Genomic DNA, 26,113 nt, shown 5'->3' on the forward strand with positions numbered 1-26,113 from the left:
GTAGGTGTCCAAATATATGACCATCGTAGCCGGGATAATGGGAAACCCCGGGCGGTCCATAAGGATATTTAACCACCATCTTGTGAGCCTTTTTATTGCTTTTCGCACCTCATACGGCTCCCGTTTCCACCGTTCGTTGCGAAACACGGAGGAAGGAAGTCGAGACGGAATCGTTGAGAAGGCAAAAAATAGAAACACGTTACATCGCAAAGGGTAACCTACATTTGCCTGCTGCCGGATTCTGTTTCGATGTTGTCGAAGAGTCGATGTTTTGCATGCCTTTTTTCTTCTTCTCCATCGAACTAATGTTCGGTGAAATGTTTGAGCGTTAGTTTTTATTTTGCACCTTTAAGAGCTGGTTTATTTTATGGAATGTTTCTGGGTTAAGGGTTATCGGATTTCACTACAAATAAGTTTTAACAACAGTTTCTTGTAGTTTATTAGTAATTCCTATTTTTTCCGTGAAATAATATGGAAGATTTTTATCTTCATTGATGATTTTTACTTAAAGTTCTTTTATTTTTTATAGAATTTTTATGTTTTAATTATCATCATGACCTGCTCTGAAATGCTATATCCATCGTATCGTAGTCATTAAATTGATGAAGAGGTAAGGGATAGTTAAGTAATTTTATTTAGGAAGTGTCCATCGGCATCCAAAACGGTTATGGATACGGTTATGCGTAGGGAAAGTAACAAGCTGCTGGGGGAAAAAATGAAATTCCGTTTGAAGTGGGTGGCGAATATGAATGGCACACAATGTGTGACGTGCGACAATTCCTCGCGTGCCCTTTTCGAGCTTCCGGAGACCGTCAGGCTTCCGGAAGGACACGTTATGGTAATGGCAAACTGTAGCCCTCGTAGCCGTATAGTTCCGCTGCGGCCGAGTGAGAGATAATTGACAATTAAAAGTAATGAGGCTCATCGCCCGGTCGACACCGGTCGGTGCGTGTGCGTAACAAGGGCGACAAGGCCGGAGCACCGGATGTGGTTCCGTGGGTGTCGTTGAGTGTTGAAGGAACAAAGTCGCAATGACACCGAGCAGGGTAAGTTACACTTATCGTTTAGCGAGTGGTCGAACGGTGGCGATGGGTTTGTTTGGCGTCGAATGTTGACGTGTACGTGTGCGAGTGTTTGTGTGTTGGTAGCCTTAACAAAGCAAGGATAACTAGAACATACTAGCAACCAATCTTTTTTTCAAATGATAAACACTTCAATCGAACAGAAAAACATACAATCACCCACACCAAATACCCACACACACTAACTGACCATTCCATATCCTTGGGATAGAATCCTTGCGAAATCTCCCAAAATCCTTCGATTAGAGCACGAGTCCACGCACTCCCTCACCAATTGCCATCCAATTAGACGCAACACATACATATTTATCCAACGATTCTACGCATATCCCAACCCAGCGCCAGATGTGCCCAAGGGGGCTTGGGAGGGGGGCAAGGATACGGATCTTCTCACGCAAGGCTTCGGGGCTTTGATTGTATGGTCATGTGCGCCACCTGAGGCGTTATTGTTCCATCATTTGTAACGCTTCCGGTGCGGACCGCTCGCCGTTGTTAGTGAGTCATTTCCTTCTGGGTCACGTAGGCTTTCCGGCATGCCTTTGGGGCTGGTGTAATTTGTTTTCCCACATTTGGCAAGCATTACCAGCGCCCCATCGGGCTGTTCAATCAATGTGAAAGGTTTTTCCATTGATTTTCGTTGTTGTGAAGTTTTCAATATTTTATGAAAATCTGCCAAGGACTTTGTGATATTTGCTGCAAGAATTAAAGATATAAACAGAAAATACAAAGAGCTTTCTCAGAAACTTACCGCTCTTGTGTCGGTTAATTAGACCACTGATAAGATTTAATGGGTTTCCGAAGTGCGTCCTTTAAAGGAATGAAGAAGTGACAAGCTTTAAACAACATTGAAAAGTATCATTAGTGCGCACTTACTGATTGTCTCAAACGGATGCTCAAGAACTACTTCCTTTTGTTGTGTACTGGCGTTGGTTAATAATAGAAGTTGCATTATGCCCCAAAATTCGTACAAGTTTATTAGCAATGTTTGAAAAGCTCCCGGTCTCTAATTCGCAACATTTCTCCCAGCGATGGGGAAAACTGCCATCATTAGATGTTGTTCGATCCTCGCGTTTCCCGTTCTGGACGGGGGTTTTGCCACCCATCGAGCGGCCGCTTTCAAAACCCCATCAGCTTCAGCTGAAACGGAGAGACCATTCGGAAACTTTTCCCCAGCTTATTAACTCACTCGACTATCGGGGAAAATTCCTGCCACCCAATCACGCGGGAAAAGGGACGCCTTTCCGACCTCCCCGAGAGTTAATCCTAGTTTTCGGATCAACCGAACGTCCGCAATGCCGGCCCTCCTGTCCGGAACTGTGGAATTATTGCAAAACTTTCAAACCTCCGGTTCGGGAAAGCCGGAAATTTAATCCAGTCTGCTAATGTTTACACTGTTGCTTCTTCGCTTTTTTTTGTTTGTTACTTATCGCATTTCCTTGAAAGCTTCCCACGGGATGATGTACGCACCATACCGAATGGCACGCCTCCCTTATAGTCCGGTAGATGGTGCAATCGGAACCCGGAAGCCAAGTGTTGCTCACGTAGTCCGTAGCCAGGGTATCAACTTTTCGCACTACACCGGCCATCCGGTGAACCCTCTGGCATCGATTAACCTTCCGGTGCCTTTCTCGCCATATCCACGAGGAAACACTTTCCCGCCCGGTGGGGATAATTTTCCCAGCCCAGCTGCAAACATGCCCACACAATGCAGCACCGGGGCTCGCCCTGGTGCACGTATTTGTTTCGTTGACTTTCTCGCATTTGTTGCGGCCGGTAGTTGTTTGGAATTGTTGTCCGCAGGCAAAGTTGCCCTGTCCAGCCGGCCGGATAGATTGTTTGACGAAGGCATAAAGGTGATAGGACAATGTACGTTCCTCGTCGTCTCAGCTCTTGTGGGAGTCGACGCCTACGACGTCCCCCCTCACCGCTATCCCCTGTCAATCGAGAGCTTGATGGTGTGCGGTTTTTCCGTTTGCGGCTTTCTTTCCACAAAGAAGAGGATCTCATCAGTCTTGGTCGGCTGTTTCTTGCCTTTCCTTCTGGAAGAAAACAATAGGGATGACCTAGGAAACGACCTTATCGGCGTGCCTGTGCTGTCTGTGTGGGGGAGACTTTTAATATTCCCCGGGGCTGCGGAAAAGGTGTGTGGAAAAACAACCGGTGCGGGAAACATAATCCTCGATCATTAATTTTGTCCAGCTGTGTGTGCGCCTCGCTTATGCCACCGGCCGGGTTGGCTTTGACACAATATTGGCCAAATTGGGTTGGGCGTGGAACGAAAGCGTCCCTCCCGCACCCGCCTCCCGCCTTCAGCAATGAAAATACCAGCAGCAGTAGCCATTGTTAAGCCTTTAATTTGTCTCTGCGACCTTTAATTAGGGTGACTTTCGACGACAAATGACTTTGCTGCTGATGAATCGGCTCCGGTTTCGGTTTTCCGATCGATTTCTGAAGTTTTAGCTATGTGAAACGGGAAGAGGGTGGCGCATTTGCCATTTTCCATCAAACATTAAACATTGGTTTTGGCGAGGGCGCGACGGAAAGTAGAAACCTGGCGTAGTTTAGAAAGAGATTAGTGAGCAATTTAATCGTCGTATGATTGTTGATGAAAACGGTGTTTAGATTAGAACGTGGACAAAGGAAACGCTAAAGATGGGAAAACAGTTTCTAATTCTTTGCTAGGTTTAACAATCGATTTCAAATTAATTCCAGTTTGCTAACCAAACAGAATAATCGAATTATTATGCTATCGTTGGTTCTTTAAAAGAAATTTAAAAGAAAGAAATCCCAGAATGTTCAACGTACACATCAACAAACCTAACTCGACAAAGTATAAAAAGTTAATCTCAAGAACAAAGCACATCTTGCAAATCATAAGATAACAAAACAAGCTTGTGTAGCAGCTAAAGGCTACCAGGAGGAAAGAGTTAAGGCTCAGATCCGACTGTTGCCCTGTTGAAACGCTCAAGCATTGCCTTACCAGATGGAAAGAAAATCCATCAATTAACTAACCACATGGATACCGCTGAGAAAAGTCTCCCTTCGATGGTGTGGCTCGATGTGGAAAAGCTCACTCATACACACCCTGACGGGTTTACTTTGGCTGCGCCGTACGCCGTCCGGGCAAGGATTTGTGCTACTTCCGGTGTGGTTGACTGGAAAGGCTTTTCCATTGTTGTGCTTCCGTACGGTTGCCCGTTCAGTTTAGCCTCTGTTTTCTCGAAGCGTTTGTGCTGGCTTTCGTTCTGCTTTGCTTTCTCTGAAGGCAACACATTAGTGCGTTTGTTGTGCACGGACGTTGGCGAACGTATCGGGCCGCAAATCCATTGGGGAACGGGGGTTTCGGAGCGTTCGGGATTGTTCCGGTTCCGGACGAATGCGTGCCCATGGTGAGGAGTTTTCTTTTCCCTCCGGTGCCTGGGAAAACCTGGGTGAAAAAGAAGAAAAAACTAACCCGTAATCTCACTTTCGCCCCCCGGGTTTTGTATTCTTTTCTCATTTCAAGCTACTTTTTTCCACTCCACTACTCACATCCCCTTTCCAGACACTCAGATAAAGTTGACTGTTACTTCCTGGTGTATGCTATTTTTGGGGTAATTTTTTCGCCTGCAAAAAACAGGAAACTAGCGTCTGGGGAAATGTTGGGGAAAGGGGAATACTGAAGGGAATGTAAGAACGATGATGGTTTTTGTGGCCATCGATTTTTTACGACTGTTTGTTCTGTGCTTATCTATGTTAAATAAGTATGCAACGTATAAAGCCGGTATTAAAATAATGTTGGTTTGTAAAGCATATTAAATAGAATAAGTTAAAAAGTGAGTATAAGTCGAAAGTATTATTTGTCCATCCTAAGCGTAGACTGACTTTCTATCAAATGTTATGAGACCATCATGAGAATAAAGAGAAACGAGTCAGTATGAAATAGAATTGAACGACGGCAAACGGTTGTGATTTATTTGTGTTAAATTCCTCATTTCCACAACACAGTTTTCCAGCCCCGGAAAGGATAACGTTCACATGCTCGTCAAGTTTTCGTAGGAAAAAATCTATCGAATAGTTTCTCCTGCAAACGCTCGAGGCTCAATGTTGTGCTATTTTCGTCGAGGAAGAATGTCTGTTAACAACAACAACAACAAAAAAGCCAGTTCTTTCCTTTTTCATCTTCCTCAAATATAAAATGACGTACGGGCGTATTTGTTCGTTAGCAAATTTCACGCTCACTCGAAGCAGTATCCGATCTTTGCCTTTTGCGACCGACGGAACGGCTTCACCGGATCGGCTCAGAGGCTTTTCGAGTCAATCCGTCCTATCCGTACCCATAACGTCTTAATAAAATTTATGACGAACCGAAACCAACATCGAAACCGACACCGGGCAGGCATCAATGTCAATGCGTGGGGAAACCGGAATAGTGGCGCAGGAAGGGGGCTTTAGGCTCGAAATAACAGCCTTCTGCTCCCGTTCCTGGCCCGGGGTTTCGGTTGGGATGTGCCTGTCTCTGATGGCGAGAAGATTGAGGCAAGTTTCTTTTTTCTTCTTTTAAGGACGTATTACCGCACGGCTCTGTTGGATGAATGGCGTCTTTCCCTTTCTTTTTCGAAATCACACAAGACATGGGAAGGGTCCTTTTCTTGTTGGCACTTTCAACCGCCTCCATTTATGATCGCACACCCAAAGATATCTCTCTCTCTAAGGCAAGGGATGGGGTAAGTACCGTAAGAGTGAAAATAAGTGGAAGGTTGTGGAAATATGATTGAATTGTGCGATGAAAAGTGCAACAAGGGAAAACGACAGTGAATCATTGAACCTGTCCCGTTCCATCATATTAGATGATGCTGCAAACAAACTGAGTGTAACCAGGAAAAGTATCGCTTTTTGGTCATCATTTTATCGGAGCCTGTGAGTAACCATTCAACCAAAGTTGTACACTTTCGATTGATAGGTTTAGGGGTTTTGCCAAGGAATGCTGCTCGTTACATGCCATCGCTTCTTAACAGTCACATACCAGATACCAATTACTTACATCAATGCAGACACATTCGAGACTGGGAAGTGAATCAGGAATGTTTTCCTTCTGTTAGAGGATGTATCTTGTTGTCTGTTGCAATGGAATTTCGGGTGAATGTTTAACTATATTGAAAAGAGGGAAGATTTTCAAGTTACATTTCCACTCGAGCTGCTAGAAACGTGTACCAAAGAATATATGTTTAAATAGGAAATAATAATTAGGTTTAAATAAGCTAAAGTAACTTTTAGTTAATAGTTTAGTAGAAACAGAAATAGAAACTAAACTAAAATAAACCAGTTTAACTAAATGAGTCATTTAAGCACGCATTAAACAATCATGTTCTAAACTATGGTGCATTAACATTTTATACTTTGTATTAAAAAAAACGCTTTCATTACAGTTAAGTTTATGTTGCTACATAACAGTTATTAGTTGAAAAAAAACTGGAAATCATTCAGAAAACAAATTAAACCGAAATACCATCTCGAAAGCATCTTCGCATCTACGAAAAAATATAAGCAAAAATGATGCAAAAAAGCATCTACGAAAGAATATAAACTAAAACCTTCTCAGGAATTGAAAACAAAAGCGATACGAGCAACATGAGAAATGAACATGTCCAAACAATAGAATTATGGTTCTTTCTAGGTTTAAGTGGCTTACGCGAAAACGTTTAAGGAGTTTCAACTTTTTCAAACCAACCCGACTGGAACGGGCGGTGGAAAATGGATGAGAAAAATCCAATAAATATAGATTCCCAATGGTGTACCGCTTGGGGTGCGGGAAAGGGTAACGAACAACCATCAACCAACGGGCGTCTTATCTATTGCGGCGCATTCCAAACCGACAAAAGCGAGAGAACCGGTGAAGGTGAAGGTTTTTCGCTTCGACGAGTTTCGATTTGTGGGGGAGAGGGGGTGAAAAGGCGAAAAAGGAGTCGCTGTTTAGTCGCTGATGTGTTGTTCGTTTACAGGTGAACGCGGCGCCAAAGTGGCGTACCAACCGGCGAAAGTATCAACCGAAAGCGGGCCCGGTTTCGGTTCCAAATCGCCCATCATGATACGGGTTATTGGAAGCGGATCCTAACGGAAGGAAGTGTTTTTGCTCTCCCTGGCCGGAGCCGTTCCGAGCAGGAGATGCGAGTTTGATATGCCATCGTTTTCACGTTGGCCAACAAGCGACCCGGCGGTTCGGTTTAAAACCGAATCCTGTTTCATCCACCCGGAAACGGAGATGAAGCTTTCAGGACGGGTTGGATTGAAAACCGGCAGCGGGGGATGCCGCCGACGGGAGTGATAAGAAATTATGTTTATTGGACTAAAGTGCCAACAGTCTAGCGCGGCAGGAAACTTTGTTGTTCAAAAGAAAAATGCTACCAAGCAGCCAACCGTTCGTATGAACTTCGCCGACTGAGTGGAAGTTCCGGGTGGAATTTCCTTAACGTAACACGAGTTTTCGACCCTGTCATGCTGGCTTGTAGCGCTTCGTTCGTGTTTCTTCAAGTCTTTTTTTCTCTCTCCATTCATCGACTAGAGCGAACTTTCAACAAGCGGCGAGCTGCAGAAAGATCGGAATGTCGAATGTGCGACGAGACGACGAGACGTCGACGAGACAAAGTGTGAAGCTTAACAAGACGACACGGTTCCGGTTCCGGACGTCGGTGATATTTTAACAGCAGGTTACATCGCAAACATCGGGGGCCATCTGGTTCATTAAAAGTTCGGAATCGTTCGGTGGCAGCGCGCTCACACGATCAGGCTCATCTGACACTTGTTCTGGTGGAGTTTGACGAGTTTGGGTTTGGGGGCCAGCGGGTAACGCCTTCGGCCGTAATGTGCACCGTCGCTTGTAGTCGCCTTTTGTCCGTTAACTTTAATGCTCTTGCTGCAGCTATTCACAAGTCTTCACTTCCAGAGGCACCGGGTATAAAGATAAGTTCCGACAGAACTCGAGAAGTGTCATTCCTGCCAAAAGCTTTACTTTTCAAGCGGCGGCAAATGAAGGCAGACATTCCTGAAGAAGAAAAAAAAAGAACTCCACCTGACACCAATGAACGGTAGTCATTTGTCACCCATGACATGACGGCTAAATTGTGTCCCCCAGGAGCACCCAAGAAGGTTTTAGAGACCAGACCAAACGACTTGGACCGCTTTATGCTCCCGATACGTTCGTGTTCTTTCTGCTTGCGGTAGATTTGGTTGTCATCCCGTTGCACAATCGTTGTGTTTGAAATTTCCACTTCCCAAAATTTCACAACCGACCGATCCCCCAAGGGACAAGTCCAGAAGAAAGCCCTCTCCAATCGGGACTGTTTGATATTTGACACTCTTCCAAAAGCGGTATGACAACCGCTCAGGTCCCGGTGGATTTTGCTTGGCGGCGTTCACTCCATGCTAGAGTTCTTCTTTGCGCTGCTTTCCGAACAGCAAGACATCCGACCTTGGGAATGGTGCCTAATCATCATCTTTTAAGCGGGTCGTAAAATGCTGCCAGAGTTCATCTGCTGGCAAAAATCTTCCCCCGTACGCCGAGCCAGATAAGAGACATCTAAACTGCGCTGCCGTGGACGAAAATAGCAGTGGCAAGGCGTTGGTAAAGAACTCTACGAGCCCGAATCAGGACATGGTCTGCTATGGCGAAGATTGTTAATAAGATTGTGTTACGTTGGGCAGAACGGAGTCGGTAGTGGCTGTGCGCTAAGTGCCGCCGTAATCGTTATGACAACTGGCTGGCACTAATGCCGTGATAATTGACAATTAAAAATAATGATATTCACACCTGATGAAAAATAAGAAGGAAGATCATCTTCTCAAAATCGGTACGAAGCACTACCGTTTCAAACGCTACAGGCTTGGTGAGATTTAAAAAAAATCCTAGGCATGCTGCGATTATCGTGCTCAACACTCATTCATCTTCGTTTGGAGCGAACATGGAGCAAACGCACAATTCATTTGGGGTCCTTTTCTTTGTCAATTCCAAAAATCTCGCATTTAATTGCGTGCTTCGTGACTGAGGGTGTAATTAGGACGACGATTTCATTAGAGGATTTACCAAATGGTGCTATCAGCTTTCGACTTAGCCCAATGGACTCGGCTGGATGTTATAAACTTTTCGAAAGTAATTGTTAACCGTGTTTCGAGTAGCTTTTTCCTCCGGACTGATTTTGATTTCTTGTGGATCATTTTTTCTGAATAATCCTATTCAGCGTTTATTATTAATTTTCCTTTTTCTTCTGCACACGCTAGGAGACTAGACTACATTTAGTTTACCATTGAAAGCGCTCGTATAGTATTAGTATCGACACCGAACGTATCATTGCATGGGATAACATCCCATTATTGGGTATTTTCCGCGAGTTTATTGTGTTTTTTCAACATGCACGTTGTTCCGCCAACATTCAATATTTGCAAATCAATTTGGATTGACAATCAATTTGAGGCAATTAGCGAAGTGCTCGGTGGAACGTACCGCGGCCCCCAAGCTGTTCCACATTTTTATTGACATTGATTGCATTTAGCCATCGATACTAGAATACAACTGTAGTCGATTGAGTCGTGGATGACGCCCTTTTTTATAAAAATATGTTTTGAATGTGTTTCCTCTCCCGTGAACTGCTCATACCGTTCAAGTAGTGTGCACATAAGCCTGGCAGTACGTGGTAAGTGCACGGGAATGTATGTTTTGAACGGAAAACGATAACGATTGCTCGGAAAATGTCACGTACGTTGATAAATCCGGGCAGAAGCATCTGCATTGTATTTCAATTTATTGCTAGTCGAGAGCCGTTCATTCGTTATTGAATGGATATTTGTCTACTTGTGGAGAGGAAAAAGGGTTTCTCAGTCAAACACACACACACGATATTGGATGATTTTATGCGGAAATCATTAATCCTTTTCATGTTGAGAGGAATTATGAAAATTTCACTGGAAGAAAGATGTATTTTTATTTCTTATTCAATAGTTGAAATAAATGCTATTTTACTTATACGTTATTTTTATTATTTGGGAAAACTATTTTTGAAAAACTATATCGACGAATTCCTTGATCTGTTTAATTTGAAGAAGAAGTTAAAAATAAGCCTTTCCTGATGCCTGATTTTGTCTTACATATTTTAAATTTATTGATAAAGGCAAAAACTAACATTTTATATTTATTATTAATATATTAAATATATTTATTTAATAAAACTCCTGTATGGAGTACGGACTATAACGAAGAGCATTACAAAACAAAAACCAACTTTGTAACGTTCAAATTTTTAAATAGAAAGGAAAAATTAAACAGAGCGACCACGTTATCTCAAATAACCCAACGTCTCGCTCCGGACCGGAAATAGAACCAAAGGGTTCAGCTATCGATCCAGTGAATATAAATGATAGTTCGAGATTTCTTATCTCTATTTTGGCTTGTGCTAAAAGCGGTTTGGACGTATAATAGACTTTACCGGGTTTGAAAATGAAGGGGTGGAAGGGATACCAAACTTCGCCTATTGTTCTCCGTTTGAAATAAAATGGGAATGTCGGAAATGCGTGTTATTGTGGGCTTTTGTATAAAATAACCTTCAACACACAACTAAATACACGTGTCCGCACGTTGGTTTATCGAGCGAACGAGTTGGCCCAAACCAGTGTCGTACGCCATATATTGATTTGATTTCGATGCTTCCAACCTCAACATGCCACGCGAGGTAGTTGTATAGAGTATATGGTCTCCTTTTCATTGTTCGTTATCAGCGGGACCTCGTGAGAGGGAACGCTTGGCATTGATTTTCCGCCACTAGCTGGGGCTCATTATGTTGGAAAAGTTTTGGTGAGAGCCGGGGTTGAAAGCCCGTTCCGGACTTTGACATGCTATAGGGTTTATCGATTCCTTGTCAACACTAGGAAAATAACGGTGGCCAGGGGGGAACGTTACGACCGAAACCAGAATGGCAAAATTAATAGGATACGGTCTGCATGGATGCGTGCCTGCGCACGAGAAACGGCGGAACAAATAGTAATATAATCCTTCACGTCATAAACAACGGGGAAAGTGTGATGGGTTTGCGATAGCTTCCCGATAGGAGGAAGCACGTTCTAGCTCGGTTGTTCAGGACGAGCCGCAAACACTGCGATTCAGTGTGAAATGTTCTACCGTAACCTGTTTAGATAACAGAAAATGTACTTGCTGAAACGACCTCAAACAATAAATCAATCAACTAACACGTACAACCTAGCGGATGCCACCCACGAACAATAAACCCTTTTTTTGGGGGAAAAACCAACCAAACCAAAAACAAACACACGGCGGTTTTTGTGTACTCCAGGTTTATTTGATCTCATTATAGTTGAAGGATACATGATGTCTGCATTTATTTATATGTCATCTGATTGCATACATGCTACCACTGCCGAGACCTCCGCTCCCTTCCTCCTTTGCTCGGGTCGTGGGGACCCCAACTATCATACATACAAACGTCTCGTTCGCTCGGTTCCTTCCCAACCGTCCAACAGCGTTGTTTGGCGTGTGTGAAATCGTGCATCATCGTCTGGAGTCTCGGTTCAATCCAGTGTGCCTACTACTAAAACCACTAAAAACCTTTTGCAGCAGCAATCTCTCTTCTCTTCGTCTCTCTTTCTCTCTGTCTATTGGTTCAGGGTAGTACAGAACTGTAGTCATGCATAAATGTGTGGGGCTGTGTGTTGCTCGTTTCACTTTTTCGGGCAACTTTACTATTGTTTTTCCTCGATTTTATCTGCCCACTAGCATGTCGTGCGGTTTGGATCACTCCCTGCGTTCGTGCTCTTTGTATGTTTGTATAAACTTATTCCCGAACCAGACGGGGCTTCTGAACGGGGGAAAAAAAACGCATCCACTGTAGTTATTTTTCCTTTAGCGTTACTGTTTTTTCTTCGTTCTGAAGGGTATCTACAATGTTCAATCTATTCACGGCTGTGCTTTTCAGCTGCCATTCATCAATGTCAATGTCCCCGAAAAATAAGTATGAAAAATTAGGAAAAAAAACATTTATCTGCTGCTGTGAAACTATTGATTTAACTCGACGAAAACAGTATCATGCAAGTAAACTGTAAAACTAATGCTCGACGAAATGCGGTCCCCGGATGCCCGCTAGCATTTAGGTATATAATGCAAATAAATCTCAACAATTTCTCCCCAGATAGTATCCCACAAATTTCGTCCCGATTTCGGCCTCGAACTCACCCGCTTCCCAACTTATTTGCCCAACAGGCAAGGCATGATATCACATTTGCGCTCCTCGAGCCGGTGCGGGCAGAAGCGGGCGCTCTCGGGGTTCAGCACGTACCGGGTGCGCTGCTGGACGGCGTAGTCACCGCACGTTCTGCTGCAGGGGGACCACGCAGACCAGGCCGAGTACTCGCACTCTATCGGTTCCGGCTCGTAGCGGTCACTAGGTCCCCAGGACGGGTACGTGTCATGCCGCGACGAGTCGCAATGCACGAAGCAGCGCTCGACCTTGCGCAGCTTCCGGGGACACCGCTGACCGCCGCTTGAGGGATGCACCTGTGTTCGACGTACGACATGAAGAAAAACCCCCACAGTAAACGGAAGAACTAGCACCGGCACTGGACGGCATACACTTACCAAGATTGTGCGACTCTTCACCCGGAAGCCCTCGCCACAGGTGGCATTGCAGGGTCCGCGCTTCCAGTGCGATGTTTTGCAGTCCTGCTTTAGGTCCGTCGAACCGTACTCGGAACCACCGAACCCAGCGGCACTGTTGGTACTGATCTGGTCCCGGATCGGAATGTTGGTAAATTTACGGTCTGCCGGCGGGAAGAAAGGAACCGAATAAGCATATCATAAACGAACCCCCTCCTTTTGTCATGACCGGTAAGAATTTGCACCTAATCCTACCACATTCCCATCGCAAGGCTTACATTTTCTGACCTTACCTTTGCTACACGTATCGAGACAGTCCTCCCGGGACATGAAGTTGTTGTTGTTACCACCGCAGCCGGTAAAGAACAGTATAGAGCAGTCGTTTTTGTCACTGTCGAAGTACCAGCGCGCCTGCGAATCACGGCAGTTGCCCGGTTTGGGCTCCAGGAAGCAAAGCTCTGCCATGGGGAGAACAAACAAAGAGGGCTGGAGTTAGAAATTGTATGAGATGTATGAAAAATAACACCAAACATCGACGTAACCAGTTCTATGATATTATCTGGATTGAAAGGTATAGACTTTTTGATGAACGCAGAGTTTATTATTTCGACACGTGTGGTGAGTGTAACTGGTTTGACAAAACATAGTTCCTCCGGGTCGGATTCCATAATTCTTAACACCCCCTCTCAATTGGCGACCCCAATCATAGTTCTAAGCCATTGAAACCGGATGACATCCAATGCTTTTGTAAATATATCGGCTTGTTGCTCGTTAGAGCTTATTGGCTCTATCTTGATGTTCCCAGCAGTTACGTGCTCTTCACGTCCATCTGACACTTCCATGTAGAGTTCTTCCTTCAGAATCCCATGCAGGAAAGCTGTCTTCACGTCCATCTGATGTATGCGGAATCCATCATTGACGGCAACGGCTAGTACCACTCGAACTGTAGACAACTTAGCAACTAGGGTAAACGTATCCTGATAATCAATTCCCGGACGCTGTAGAAACCCTTTGACTACCAGTCGCGCCTTATTATCTCTAAAACATAGAGGTTTCCTCGCTGATACGCTATGGCGATCGTTTCACCATTTAGCTTTAAGGTAACTTGCTTTTCTTTGAAATGCACATCTACACCTGCCTTAGTTAACTTCTTAACAGACATGAGATGTTTCCTTAAAGATGGAACATACAGGACATCTGTTGCGCTCATCATTGTTCCATGATTGCTCATTCCATTGATGGCACCTGCTTCCTTTGCCACGAGGGATTTTTCATTCTTCGCTACGTTGATGTACACCGGTTTCTTCAGTGGTTCCACAGACGCAAAATATTGCTTCGAATTTGCCATGTGTTCACTGGCTCCTGAGTCAAGAATAAACCCGAGCTTTTTCGATCCTTCATCCGATAGCTTCTTACATCTGACATCATCCGGCGTGAACACGACCGATCTTGATCCATTTGCAATGTTGGCATTCGTCTTGTTTCGACAGTCTTTCTTCATGTGACCACGTTTGCCACAGCCATGATATTTTTCCTGAGTCCTTCGGACGGGGATAGGGAGGTTGTTTCGGAACGATCGGTCCGCGCCGTGACTACGCCGACAACGGAGAAATCGCAACCGGGTTAGAAATTGAACTTGCGGATTTGTCGAGAGTTTGATCCGTGCCGACTATGCCGACACCGGAGGAGGCGCTCTCAAAATTTCCTAAGTCCTTCGGATATTGGTGGGAATTGGAACCACTAAAATTTCGGATTGCTGAAAGGGTAAAAAGTTATTAAGGCGAACCTCACAAGTGTTGAGGTTGAGATAATGTTTTATTCAATAATGTCTTCGGCTTATATACCTAAGTTGTTCCTATCGACTAAGAAGCGTGGCCGAGATACAGGATCTCGTTCCAACATCCGCGTTTGCTAATTACGTTCAATCCTGTTCATTAATCCTGTTGAACTTGATATCGACCTGTGCGATGCGTGATTACATTGTTGTTTGCCTTTCTGTTTTTGCCTGTTTCCGATATTTGGTCATGCTCTACTATGTTTCAATTCGAATTTAGTTATTTCGTTATTTGTTTCAATGTTGTGTTTAGCCTTCTTTTGATTCTAAGATACGTATTCGGATCTTATGCTGGTCATGTAAACAAATCAAGATTGTTTACGGTACCTTACCGAACGCTACGCATATCATAAATGTTGATTCGTTCTCTTGCTATATTCGGCTATTCTGTCGTATGCGTAATTCATCAATCCATCATTTACTTTAATTGGTGCAACATTTTATTGTTGAACATGTTCTGACACGTTCTGTTCTGTATCTCCAGTTTGCTGACTTCCCTATGAGCAAGAAGATTGTGTTTATCAGTCTAAAATCGGTGTGGCACGATTAACTGAAGAACGAAAAGCTTGGAGCAAGAACCATCCATTTGGTTGGCCCGTGAAGAATGGAGACGGTTCCCAGAACCTGATGAGATGGGAATGTGCTATCCGGAAAGAAGAGGACGCCATGGCAAGGTGGTTCGTACAAACTGCGAATGTGTTTCATCAGTGACAACCCTCTCAGTCCGACGCTATGCATGTTTCAAACTCCTCTGTTCCATCCGAATGTGTTCCCTTACGGAAAAGTGTCTGTCCACGTTGGGTGAAGGAAAGGATTGGCGTCCGTCGATTACAATTAAAACAGATTCTATTGGAAATAGGAGCCCGGGAGCCTTTATCCTCTACCACCATTACCGTCTGCTGTATATAAAGCGCGTACGAGCACAAGCACGCGCAATGGCAGACACATTTTGAACTGCAGTTGATCGTATCGTGTTTTACACGAATTTCCATCTAAGCTGATAATCGGGAGGATGAGCTGCGGTTATTTTTATTCAGCTGGATCTGGATAGCAAGTGAAGCAGAGTGGCGCAGTGGAAGCGTACTGGGCCTATAACAGGGTGGTGACTGGCATGACACGAATGACGGATCAGCTAATGTCAAAACATAGTTCCTAAGTTTGTATGCGACTATTTCATCAGTGACTACGCTATCAGCCCGACGCTATGCATGTTTCAAACTCCCTTTTTCCCGTACGGAAAAGTGTTTGTCCACGTTGGGTGAAGGAAAGGATTGGCGTCCGTCGATTACAACTAAACAGATTCTATTGGAAATAGGAGCCCGGGAGCCTTCATCCTCTACCACCATTACCGTCTGCTGTATATAAAGCGCGTACGAGCACAAGCACGCGCAATGGCAGACACATTTTGAACTGCAATTGATCGTATCGTGTTTTACACGAATTTCCACCTAAGCTGATAATCGGGAGGATGAGCTGCGGTTATTTTTATTCAGCTGGATCTGGATAGCAAGTGAAGCAGAGTGGCGCAGTGGAAGCGTACTGGGCCTATAACTGGGTGGTGACTGGCTTGACACGAATGACGGATCAGCTAATGACAAAACATAGTTTCTGTTTTTATCATCCGGGTCGGATGTTCCCTAATTCTCCACAAAAGGACATCATTTGCTGAGCCTTAAGACCCTTTACTTTGCTATCACACCAAGGTGTGGAGTAATTAAATTAATTAGACAAACGTATTTACAAATGAAATTGTGATCCCCATTCATTCATTTCTTGCCAGATCGTGTAGAACTAAGTAAATGATAGGGAGGAATACAAAATTACACACCGGTAAGTCCCTTTGTAGGGAATAATTTTAATGATGCGGTACAGCACATACCTGGAACGCCGTAAAGTCCATCGCAGGGAGGCAACCCGTGTCCACAGATTGCCTCTTCGACCGTCTCTACACCGTAGCACGGATCGTTCTGGTCGGTGATGTGCAAATCGTTGTCAACGCCATCTTGCTCATCGTCCTCTTCTTCTCCACTGTCGTTTTCTTCGTCCTCGTGCGGCGATGTGCGCATACGGGATTGGTAGTAGTTGACGAAGCGCTTGTGATGCACCTTCATGTTATTGTTGATCGGCATACGGGTGCGCATTTTACGCCCCAGTCCACATGTCACACTGCACGGGCTCCATTCGGACCATTGGGTCATCTTGCACTTCGGGTTAATCTGAGAAGGAGGAGAAAAATATAACCACACACATAGTAGGATTAGTTGCAGTCAACAAAGGGTTGTCTGTGTTGATAGTTACATCCGAGCTAAGAACGGGTTGGGAGATGTCCCCAGCGCAGTCTGCATCGCATGGTACGGTGTGCTGGAGCCTCGGAGGGTTAGGAAGACGTTCGCACTTCTTGCGTGCACCCTTCTTCTTGTACTTCCGGGAGCGGGTCTTGTTGCCTTTACCGCACGGTGAGCTGCACTCGCTCCATGGGCCCCACTCGGTCACCTCGCACTCCGAGTCACCCTGGAAAGCCTCCTCCACCTCCTGACTGTTGACGTCACAATCCCGGTCAGTGCCAACGCACGGCCGTCGGTCGAAGAGCTTCTTTTTGCACTCCGCCTGCTTCGCCTTCATCGGATGCTTGTACACGCGACGACGCGTCTGCTTGCCCTTGCCACATCGGGAGCTGCATTCTGTCCACTCGGCCCACGGTTCCGTCTCGCACGCCTGCTTCGTTTCGTTGTCCTCCTCGTTCTCCGCCTCACAGTTCTTCTCGTACAGCCGCTGCCGGGAAAGGTAAATCCGGGCGAGCGGTTTCATCTCAGCCCCATCCTTATCGTAGAACGGCGAGCGCGGGTCATTCGGGTAGTTCGACTTGATGCGACGGATTGCATCGGGAGGGTTGGTAGGCTGATCCGGCGAGATGTACGTTGGACCACTGTCGGTACCAGCGTCCCACGGGTACAGGTTGAGGATTTTGTTTTCGATCCATGAGCAGTTGGTCAGGCACAGCTCGAGCCCGGACACTCCGACGATCCAGTCGGGTGAGGGATCGATCATAGACACCAGCGAAACTAGATGGTGATTTGAGTCGACGCGGAACACGGCAAACGTTTTACCGGTCACATTGGGATATGATATGCCCCGGGCCTTGATGATGGTACGTATTTTGTCGCTCTGTAAAGAATGTAGATCGAAAACGTTGTACTTTACGCCATTTTTGTGCGCTTGGAAAAGTAACGTTAACATAAACTGTTTACTTCGCAGGGTTCAATTCTCTCGTCGTATGGCCTGCCTATGTTTACAACGGTTGAAGCTGATTTGAAGAACTAAACCCACGCTGGTATAAACGGCATCTACATAGCAATGCGAGAAATGTCATTCCTTGTTTCAGTACATTAGTAGCAAAACGCTTGTTTCACGCGCGTTGTTCAATCGTAGTAATCGCAATTAATCAATCGAAAAATAGAGCGCATTGCACAATCTTCGTAAAGAATCTCACAAGCAAACACTTCATCTAAACCCAAAAGATGTTCATCTTGTCCGCTACCCGCATGGCTACAGTCGCACGGAGCTTGGCCCTGACTGGTCCAAAGGCCTACATTCGACCGTTCAGCTCCGGCACTTTCATCATTTCCGGGAAAATGGATCGTGCCGTAAACCCAACTCTTTTGCCGCCTATTCGGACGATTAACACAACTACGGTGCTTCGTGACATCGATTCTGCTGCCAAATTCATCGGTGCGGGTGCAGCGACAGTTGGTGTTGCAGGTTCCGGCGCCGGTATCGGGACCGTGTTCGGATCGCTGATCATGGGCTACGCAAGAAACCCATCCCTGAAGCAGCAGTTGTTCTCGTACGCAATCTTGGGCTTTGCCCTGTCTGAGGCCATGGGATTGTTCTGCCTCATGATGGCGTTCCTGTTGCTCTTTGCGTTCTAGAAGTCTACAGAAGACACACCGTAAAATATCTGAGAGTACATATTACGGTCAATTATGTAGCTAGCGGAGTACAATAAAATGCAAGAGCAAATAGAAAACTAAAAAAGATGCTGTTCGTATTTTGAGTCTAGCCAACATTTCAATTACAATGATTCAAAGGCGGAGAAACAACCGGATGCGATACCTCGGTAAAGTAATTGCAGTTGGCGTATGCCTGCTATGATCCAAGTAATCGTGTCGTGGATGGAACGGTAATGTATAAAATGGATATTGTTTCTGAGCATACATACCTGATTTTTCAGTTCACTTTCCAGCATCCGGGTGGATCCATGCTCGGCAACTTGCTTCAACCCTTCGCTAGCGACCTGTCCGTATTCCCAGAACCGATAGTCGACCGTGTGCGATGCACCGATTACATCGCTGAATCGCGTGAGCCATCCATTGGAGGGGAAGTCCTTCGGGTGTGTATGCCTCGACCAGAGACCCTCGAACGTAAGCTCGTACTTGGCCTCGTCACAGGCGCAACACTCTTTCAGCACCGCCGGCTGAGTGTCGACCGAGTCTGCTTCGTCCTCGCACATCGTCTTAGTGAGCGGTCCATCGTCCATGTACCAGACGTCCCGGTGCTCGACGACGGTCGCACGGATCGAAATACAGCCACTACCCGCCGGAGGCGCAACCCAGTCCACTTGGATCTCGCTTTTCGGCAGCGAGTTCGTTTGGGTGACCGCGTTCGGGCAGCGCTCGCTGAACCTTGTCAACGGATCTCCGAGCAGCTGGAAAGTGCCTACGTTGTGAACGCCCGTAGGCGATGCGTCAGGGCTCTTCTCCGCGGCCAGCAAGAAGCCGGAAAACTTGTGCGGCACCTGCATCGACCGGATACCGACGAGGCTGACTGTGAAGGTAAGAGGGAGGTACAAGGGTAAAAGAAGCATACGGCATCGGGATGTAAAATTAACAATTCAAACCACGGGTTTCTCAATCGAAGCCGGAAACCATGCAGCAAACTTGTGCCCAATTCTCGTGAACGAGTGTGGCGTATGGTTCGATTGGAATTGTAGCTCCAGCAAGCCTTTATCTAGCCTCGGGCTTTTCCGAACGACAAAGTTCAATAATGTGATGTTACGTTGCCAATGCTTCGGTTTCGCCGAAGGTATCATCTACCACAAATGGGAAAGTAGAGGCCAGAAAGAATACGGACAATCTAGACGAGGAGACCAGGGCAGGCAAGGGAGGGTTTAATTTAATGTAATGCAATTTCCTGGCCATCTTCGTCTCTGCATTGCGTCCTTTGCCCTGCCGAACACCAACGTCGTACACAGCTTTATCCAATAATCTTCCAAACGACCGCTATCGTTCGCAGCCCCATTGATGGGGGTTTAATGTTTGCTGCTAATTACATCATGAAATGACAACGGTTCTACATCTTACGACGTCGGTCCCGGATCACAGGAATATGAGGAGAGTAAAAATAGAAGTAAACGCCATAGAGAGAAAATGAGAGCTGAGTCTTTGAACAAAGCTAGATTCGATCGGAAGATTGTAAAAATGGACGTAAAAGCTGGGAGAGGGAAGAAAAACTTTCCTCAATGATTGAGCTGACAATCCTCGTGAGTATCGATGGAGGGTTGCTTCTCCTAGAAGTCCTGTAAGCACAGGTTAGCAGGAAACATCATTTTCCAGTTACTTTATTTTAAGTTCATTATATTTTTTTTCCGGTTCTACGAATTCAGAAGTACTATCGCTCAAGGATACCTTCCCTTCAGTGTGGTCATGATTTTAAATTGTCAATTTGCTCATTACTGTACGAAGGAGAATGTCCATTACATCGGATGGTGCACCACTGAGCTCTAACGAAAATCGATCGATGATGGAACCTCTTCCCGAGCGGGTTTGCTTATTTTAAGTTTTAATTTTCCTTGCTCTAGCAAATACCGTACCATCTCCATCTGCCAATGGGGGCTTAGTCCGGTTTAGCAAACACAGGAAGGTTGGCCTTTAGATGAAAACCACACAAAACTCGCTGGAGATCCTGGCAGGCAGATAACGAAGCTTGGGTTTACCGATTCGTTCGGTTATTTCTCTTCTTCTTCCGAGCCCATTTTGAAGGATGTAGCCATCGAACTCTCAGGCCATCGTCCGGCAATCTGGCATTGAATGCGGGAAAGGGGAAGTGAATCTAAATCCAATATTGACACTTGAATCTCCGGTCAGAAAACGAAAGCTCTCTCGCTCTCATTGAGTTCGCTTCCCTTTCTATTAATTCGGTTTGATTTTAGATTGCCAAAGGAGAAGTGACACGAGGGAAGATAAATGGAGCCATATGAGGGCAAACTGGCCGACCCGGAGGGCGGCGGTGCATTCGATTTTCGAGATAATCCCCGAACGCAACGCTGGACACGGTAATGGCGTTCGCGTGCGCTGAAGTGGTTGGAGTCGGTGGTAATCGAAAAATAAACGATGTAAAAGCTCCGGCAGGACATCGAAATGGCAATGGCATTGTATGTGTGTGTGTTTGTGTTCATTTTAAAAGGAAATGGAAAACGGCACAAATGATGGCTATCGAAATTGTGCCAGCATCATCGATCGATAATTGAATTTTCTGGAGGTCGTTAAAGGATGAATGAAGATTTACGACGTGTTGTAACGCATGTTGGCGGTGAGAGAGAAATTTTTAAAATGTATCCATACCGTGGTTTGGTTGGAAATTAAGCCATTTGGGTTTGGGGGACGCGGAAATACAGGAGAATACTCACTGGTGTACAATTCTCCCGGGACGTACTTGTCCGCGTTGCCCGAGATTCGCAGCCGGAATCGGCCGTCGGCGGGCGATTTGCTTGCGCCGGAACCCTCGGGTGATCGGTCACAGCGGAGGGCGCGGGTGAGCTGGGTGGCGTCGAGCAGCTGCAGCAGGACGAAGGCGCCCACTAGCAGCAACCGGCCGGGGGTGGCGCGATGCTCCCGGCCCGGGGCTCTCCTTCGTATTGACCTCATTTCAGAATGCGATTGCGAACTTTGGCGGACTGCACTGCGGGTGCCTACATCCAGCAGGGTCCCTTTCGTCTGTTGGACGTACTCCAGAAATGGACCGTGGAGGCGACTAGAATGGGAAAAAATAAATGAAATATCGTGTAGCGAATGCAATCGAAATTGCGATGGAATTATTTGTGTAGCTTTGTGTCGCGACAGGTGATTGTTATGCATATCAATCATCAATGGTGCTTCAAACGAAGATTTGTTCATCCCACCAAGTTGTTTGAAGTACAGGAGAATCTAATCAATCTTGTTTTCTTAGAATAGAAATAGAGATGTTTCATTAGAATTTGAAAAGAAATAACAAGCCTTTTTACATTGTACTATCGTCGTGATATAACATCATTTAAATATCTTCCACAATTCTTGTTTATCTACATTTAATTAAATTTTAACGGCTATTTATAAACGGGGTATTTGGAATTTAGAAACTCAGGAACTTTGAAATTATAGTTATTAGATTTTTCTTGATTTTATGATTTGAAATAGCTAAACTAATTTTATTTTCATCATGAAATAACTTTCTCTTTCCCATTACAGATATCGTTTTAAATCAATGCATCGATGCAAAACCAGTGCACAAATTTGTTTTCCTTTTCGAGGAAAAATCAATACCGTAAAGCACTGGGACATGACGAAGAACATAGCAGGCGGGGATGGAAAGACAGACTGCTGATTGCTGTGCTCTCATTGCCGTTCGATTGGCAGTTTCAGAGCTTGATGGCGCTAAAAGTGTTGATTGCCAGTGATGATTCCATGGTTCGAAAGGTTATCGCCAGGCCAGGCCGTCCAACACGAGGTGCACGTTGTACAAACGAACGACGGAGCAAGTGTCCGAGGTCTAGCTTCGAGTGTAGCAACGCGTAAACAACCTTTCGTGGTGCCGATGCATGACGAGTACGTTCTGGTAAGTTCGAATCCACCGAGAACTAGATGTATTGATATAGTTTGATTGTACCGAGGTTGGAACAGTGCATTGTGCTCAGGAAGGAGAGTCGACTTCATTAACGAAGTGAACTTCAAAAAACACCAACGAAATCACAACTCATGGAATGTACTTCGGAAAACCATGTTTCCCGGTTTAAAGAAAAACAGTACATTTTAAAAACGAAGCCGTAATCCGTTCTTGTGGAATTCCGTTCAGAAATCTGCACTGGAAGGCTGTTCAAGTGGAATCGATTTCGTAAAGTGTCCGGCTCAGGCGTGACAACGAAGTATTTTCATTTTTTCCCCGGTAGCTCTTCTCGCTCTTTACCCTTGCCGGCAAAGCCGGAAGCCATTCATAAGACTTCGGGATACATCTGGTTCGCTGCTGGTGCACTTCGTATTGCCACCGATAAACATCGTATTAGCTGCCAGCGATGGTATGCCTTCCTTTCCGATTCTGAACTGCCTTCTGAAGCGGATGTAATATTGAAATCATCTTCATTGCTTTCGGTTTCTTCTTTGCACTTTGCGTCTTACAGTTTTCTTTCGTTGCATACTTTCGGTCCAACATGGGGAGCTGGTTGGATTGGATTTTTGCCGGCTGGTAATACCGGATGGGAAAAATAAAAAAGCATCCATGGACGGGTTGCTCCTGGCTGGGTTCCGACTATGTGTCAGCTGCATGCTGCTTCCGGCTTTTCGGAAGGATTGTCCTGCGGCCCTTCGAGGCGGTGTGCAGCTGCTTCCTGTGGTGTTATTTCAATAAATATTTCATCGACAGATTTGCTCCTTTGCTGACAAAATGGACGCATATGGATGCATGCCCAACTTGCACCTTTCAGGAGCAGCGTATAAATCAACCGGCGTGCTTTTGTGGCTGCACTTTGGATTTTTTATTCCATGCTTGTGATGGGAAAGCTTTTCAATCCCCCTCTGCTTTTCAATACCGCCCCACTTCCAGTGAGTATGGTCCTGCATGCTAGCTTTTATTGCCCACGTTTTCAAAGTTGGCTTAAACCCTCAACCACAAATCACTCACTCTTATTTTCTCGGGCACTCGAGCAATGGTTTCAGATTTGATAAAGTTTGTGGTTTTGGTCTCTGCCCACAACTAATCGGAGAAATGGATGCGGTAACTTTGGTATGTCACGAATGGTTTAGGATGGGAGGGAAGTGTTTGGAAGCGAAAATTGTTGGGATTAGATTTTGGTGCACCGCAAAAGTGCTTCAACGACATTACTGGATTAGCCCCGAGCGTTGCACTTTTTGATAATCGTTGCGGTCCGAAGGAATGATTCGTTGTACCCAAGGCTAATGAGATTGTCTGCTGCGGTCACGGGCGGAATGTTTTCTCCCGCGGGAGAAAACTCATCCGGATTTGGTGATAATTAGATAAATTATGCATAGACCAAACCGGTCGGAAGCGGACGGTTCGTGGAAAACCGTACATAATAAATGGTACATGGATCCCGGTGCTGCATAAGCACATCCACGAGTCCTTTTACGACCGCCTTTTATGCCCTCGGACGTGCTATGTGCTGTGGCAGCGATAGATAACGCGCTGGTGGTTTCACCCGTGGCACTAGTTATATCACTAAGCAGCTTTACGGAAGCTTAAAATATGAAATTTCCCTATTCCCAGCAGTTTTCCTTGGACGGGGTAAGAAAATGGTAGAAAAGAACAAGGCAAGATGAAGGAATCGGTTCCAGGCAAACCAAATGTGCGATACGAGACAGGCATTTTTCGGGGCCGTATCGATGGCCCCGTTCCACGGGGAATCGAATTTCTGCCAACTGCTGGTCGACCTGATAAGAGTCGCTCTACCCTCCGGAGGATTCTTTCGGCCCTATTCTGGCTATTGATGGATGAAAAGCATTCCTTCATCGTGATAGGTAAATATTTCATTCGGATTGAGGTGTAGGAAACTTCAAAAGTTGTGAGAAAGTTTTCTTGAAACGCGCCAAAAACGGCTATATACAATACAAATACTAAGAAGCAAACGCATAAATAATCATGCCCAGGGTGATGATGAGGTTCTTTATTATTCAAATTGGGTGAATAAAGTTTATCAAAAAAGAAGTTCTTCAAAGCTACCGTAGAGAATACGAATACCGATAACGGTATGTTTATTAGTTTTCTTCATGTTCGAAAACTTTTTCTGTGAGTTCTTCGGAACTGGATAATAAATTTAAATTTACAAACGTTTTGTTAATTCAATTTGATGCATTTGTATAACCATTTGATTATTGACAAAAATAGCCTTTGACATTCATAGTATGTGGTTTTATCTTTACCAACATTTACATTAGATTTATTTACTTAAATTGAAAATGGAGTAATAGCCTGTTCCATATGCTAGTTAGGAAGAGAGTTCCGTTCCGAGTTATTTGAATTCAGAATGGAAACTATGTTTTTCTAATGCTGGTAAAGTTAGTCAGAGTAAGAGTTTATGTTTCTATTGTGTAAATATTCATCTTCATTTTTTTTAATCTTAAAAGCATTTTTTACATTTGTTTGTTCATATTTTTCTGCCTAGCTTAAATAAATTATCTTCGAATGGAAAAAAAACCCAATGATTTTCCAACGACAATCCATTCGTTTTCAATTATAAACCGTAAGCCGTTTGAAAACAATCGTGCCATTTCGCACAAAATCGCAAACGGACGTGTCCTTTACCTTGCTCGACCGAGCACCGACGGCTGAACTTTGCCTCGATGCGTGCTTCCTCTTTCCGTTTTGCCTCCGGTCGGGAAAAGCGTAGTATCCACAGTTTCCGCTTTTCCGTTTTTCTCGGGGCTCGTCTCGTCCAACCGCTTTCCACTGCGGGGAAATAAAAAGGACGAGCAGGTGACACGGTCAGAGTGTGTCGGTGTTGAAGTTGTCACCGCTTTGTTTACAAACAGTCACAGTCCTTTTGCTGGTTTCGCCCCCCACTAACACCCACCGCCCCACGCGCCCCACTTCCGTGTAAACACTCTGCAGGCCACCGGTTGGCAGCGGAAACAACAGAAATTGTTTGAACACTCACAATAAGTTTTTTCTCCTCACACACTTAGTTTGCACGTTCTGTTTACCTTATTCAAGTTTTTCCTCTCAATTGAATTGGTTTCGCAGCAAAGTGTTGCTTGTTGTTGTGTCCTCTGTCCGTGTTTATAAGTATTGTGGCGAGTTTAGGCAAGTGCTGTGTGTTTAACGAGCATAACAATGGCCTGAGCTTTTCCTTGCGAAGAATAAAAGCTCATTTCAATTTACTCATCCATGTTGAGGCCATTTGTACGCCCAAAGTACCCAATTAGTTTTAGTATTTTCTTTGCGATTGGCCATTTTTAGGGAGGGTGGATGAATGTTTTTAGATGTTTCATTTCTCTTTTCTCTCGTGGTGTTTTTTTTCTGTTGGTAAGGCTAAGCCATTTGACCTAATGCAAAACCATTACTTTTTTCTCTGCACAATACAAAAGGCAGCTTTTCTGTGCTCCTACTCATTCTTTTTTTTTTTTGCTTGGTTTTTAGTTTTCATTTCGTCCTTTTTCCGCGCGCTCGAAAAAGTTGATGTTGATGAATGTGGAGGCCTGCAGAAAACTAATTTCCTTGGAGGAAGGGAAGCTCTCTCCTCCTGTCGTTTCCTGACATCCTCGGGCAATCCTACATCCTTTCATGTCTCTCTTCCCCGCCCGG

The 26,113-nt window shown here is 45.1% G+C and overlaps 2 protein-coding genes across 2 annotated transcripts; one reads left to right on the forward strand and one right to left on the reverse strand.

Annotated features, from left to right (window-relative positions):
• Positions 1-11,393: 11,393 nt before the first annotated feature.
• On the reverse strand, positions 11,394-21,471 carry LOC131271802 (spondin-1). Its single transcript, XM_058273347.1, has 7 exons — positions 21,234-21,471; positions 18,768-19,372; positions 16,847-17,713; positions 16,428-16,764; positions 13,008-13,172; positions 12,697-12,878; positions 11,394-12,615 (listed from the first exon to the last, which is right to left on the reverse strand). The coding sequence occupies exons 1-7, from the start codon at positions 21,469-21,471 to the stop codon at positions 12,307-12,309; spliced, it is 2,703 nt and encodes a 900-aa protein (XP_058129330.1). The 3' UTR covers positions 11,394-12,306.
• Positions 17,913-18,577, forward strand: LOC131271834 (ATP synthase lipid-binding protein, mitochondrial-like). Its single transcript, XM_058273388.1, has one exon. The coding sequence runs from the start codon at positions 18,067-18,069 to the stop codon at positions 18,475-18,477; it is 411 nt and encodes a 136-aa protein (XP_058129371.1). The 5' UTR covers positions 17,913-18,066; the 3' UTR covers positions 18,478-18,577.
• Positions 21,472-26,113: the final 4,642 nt, after the last annotated feature.

Source organism: Anopheles coustani, chromosome 3 (assembly GCF_943734705.1).
Source record: "Anopheles coustani chromosome 3, idAnoCousDA_361_x.2, whole genome shotgun sequence".
NCBI classification, from domain to species: domain Eukaryota; kingdom Metazoa; phylum Arthropoda; class Insecta; order Diptera; family Culicidae; genus Anopheles; species Anopheles coustani.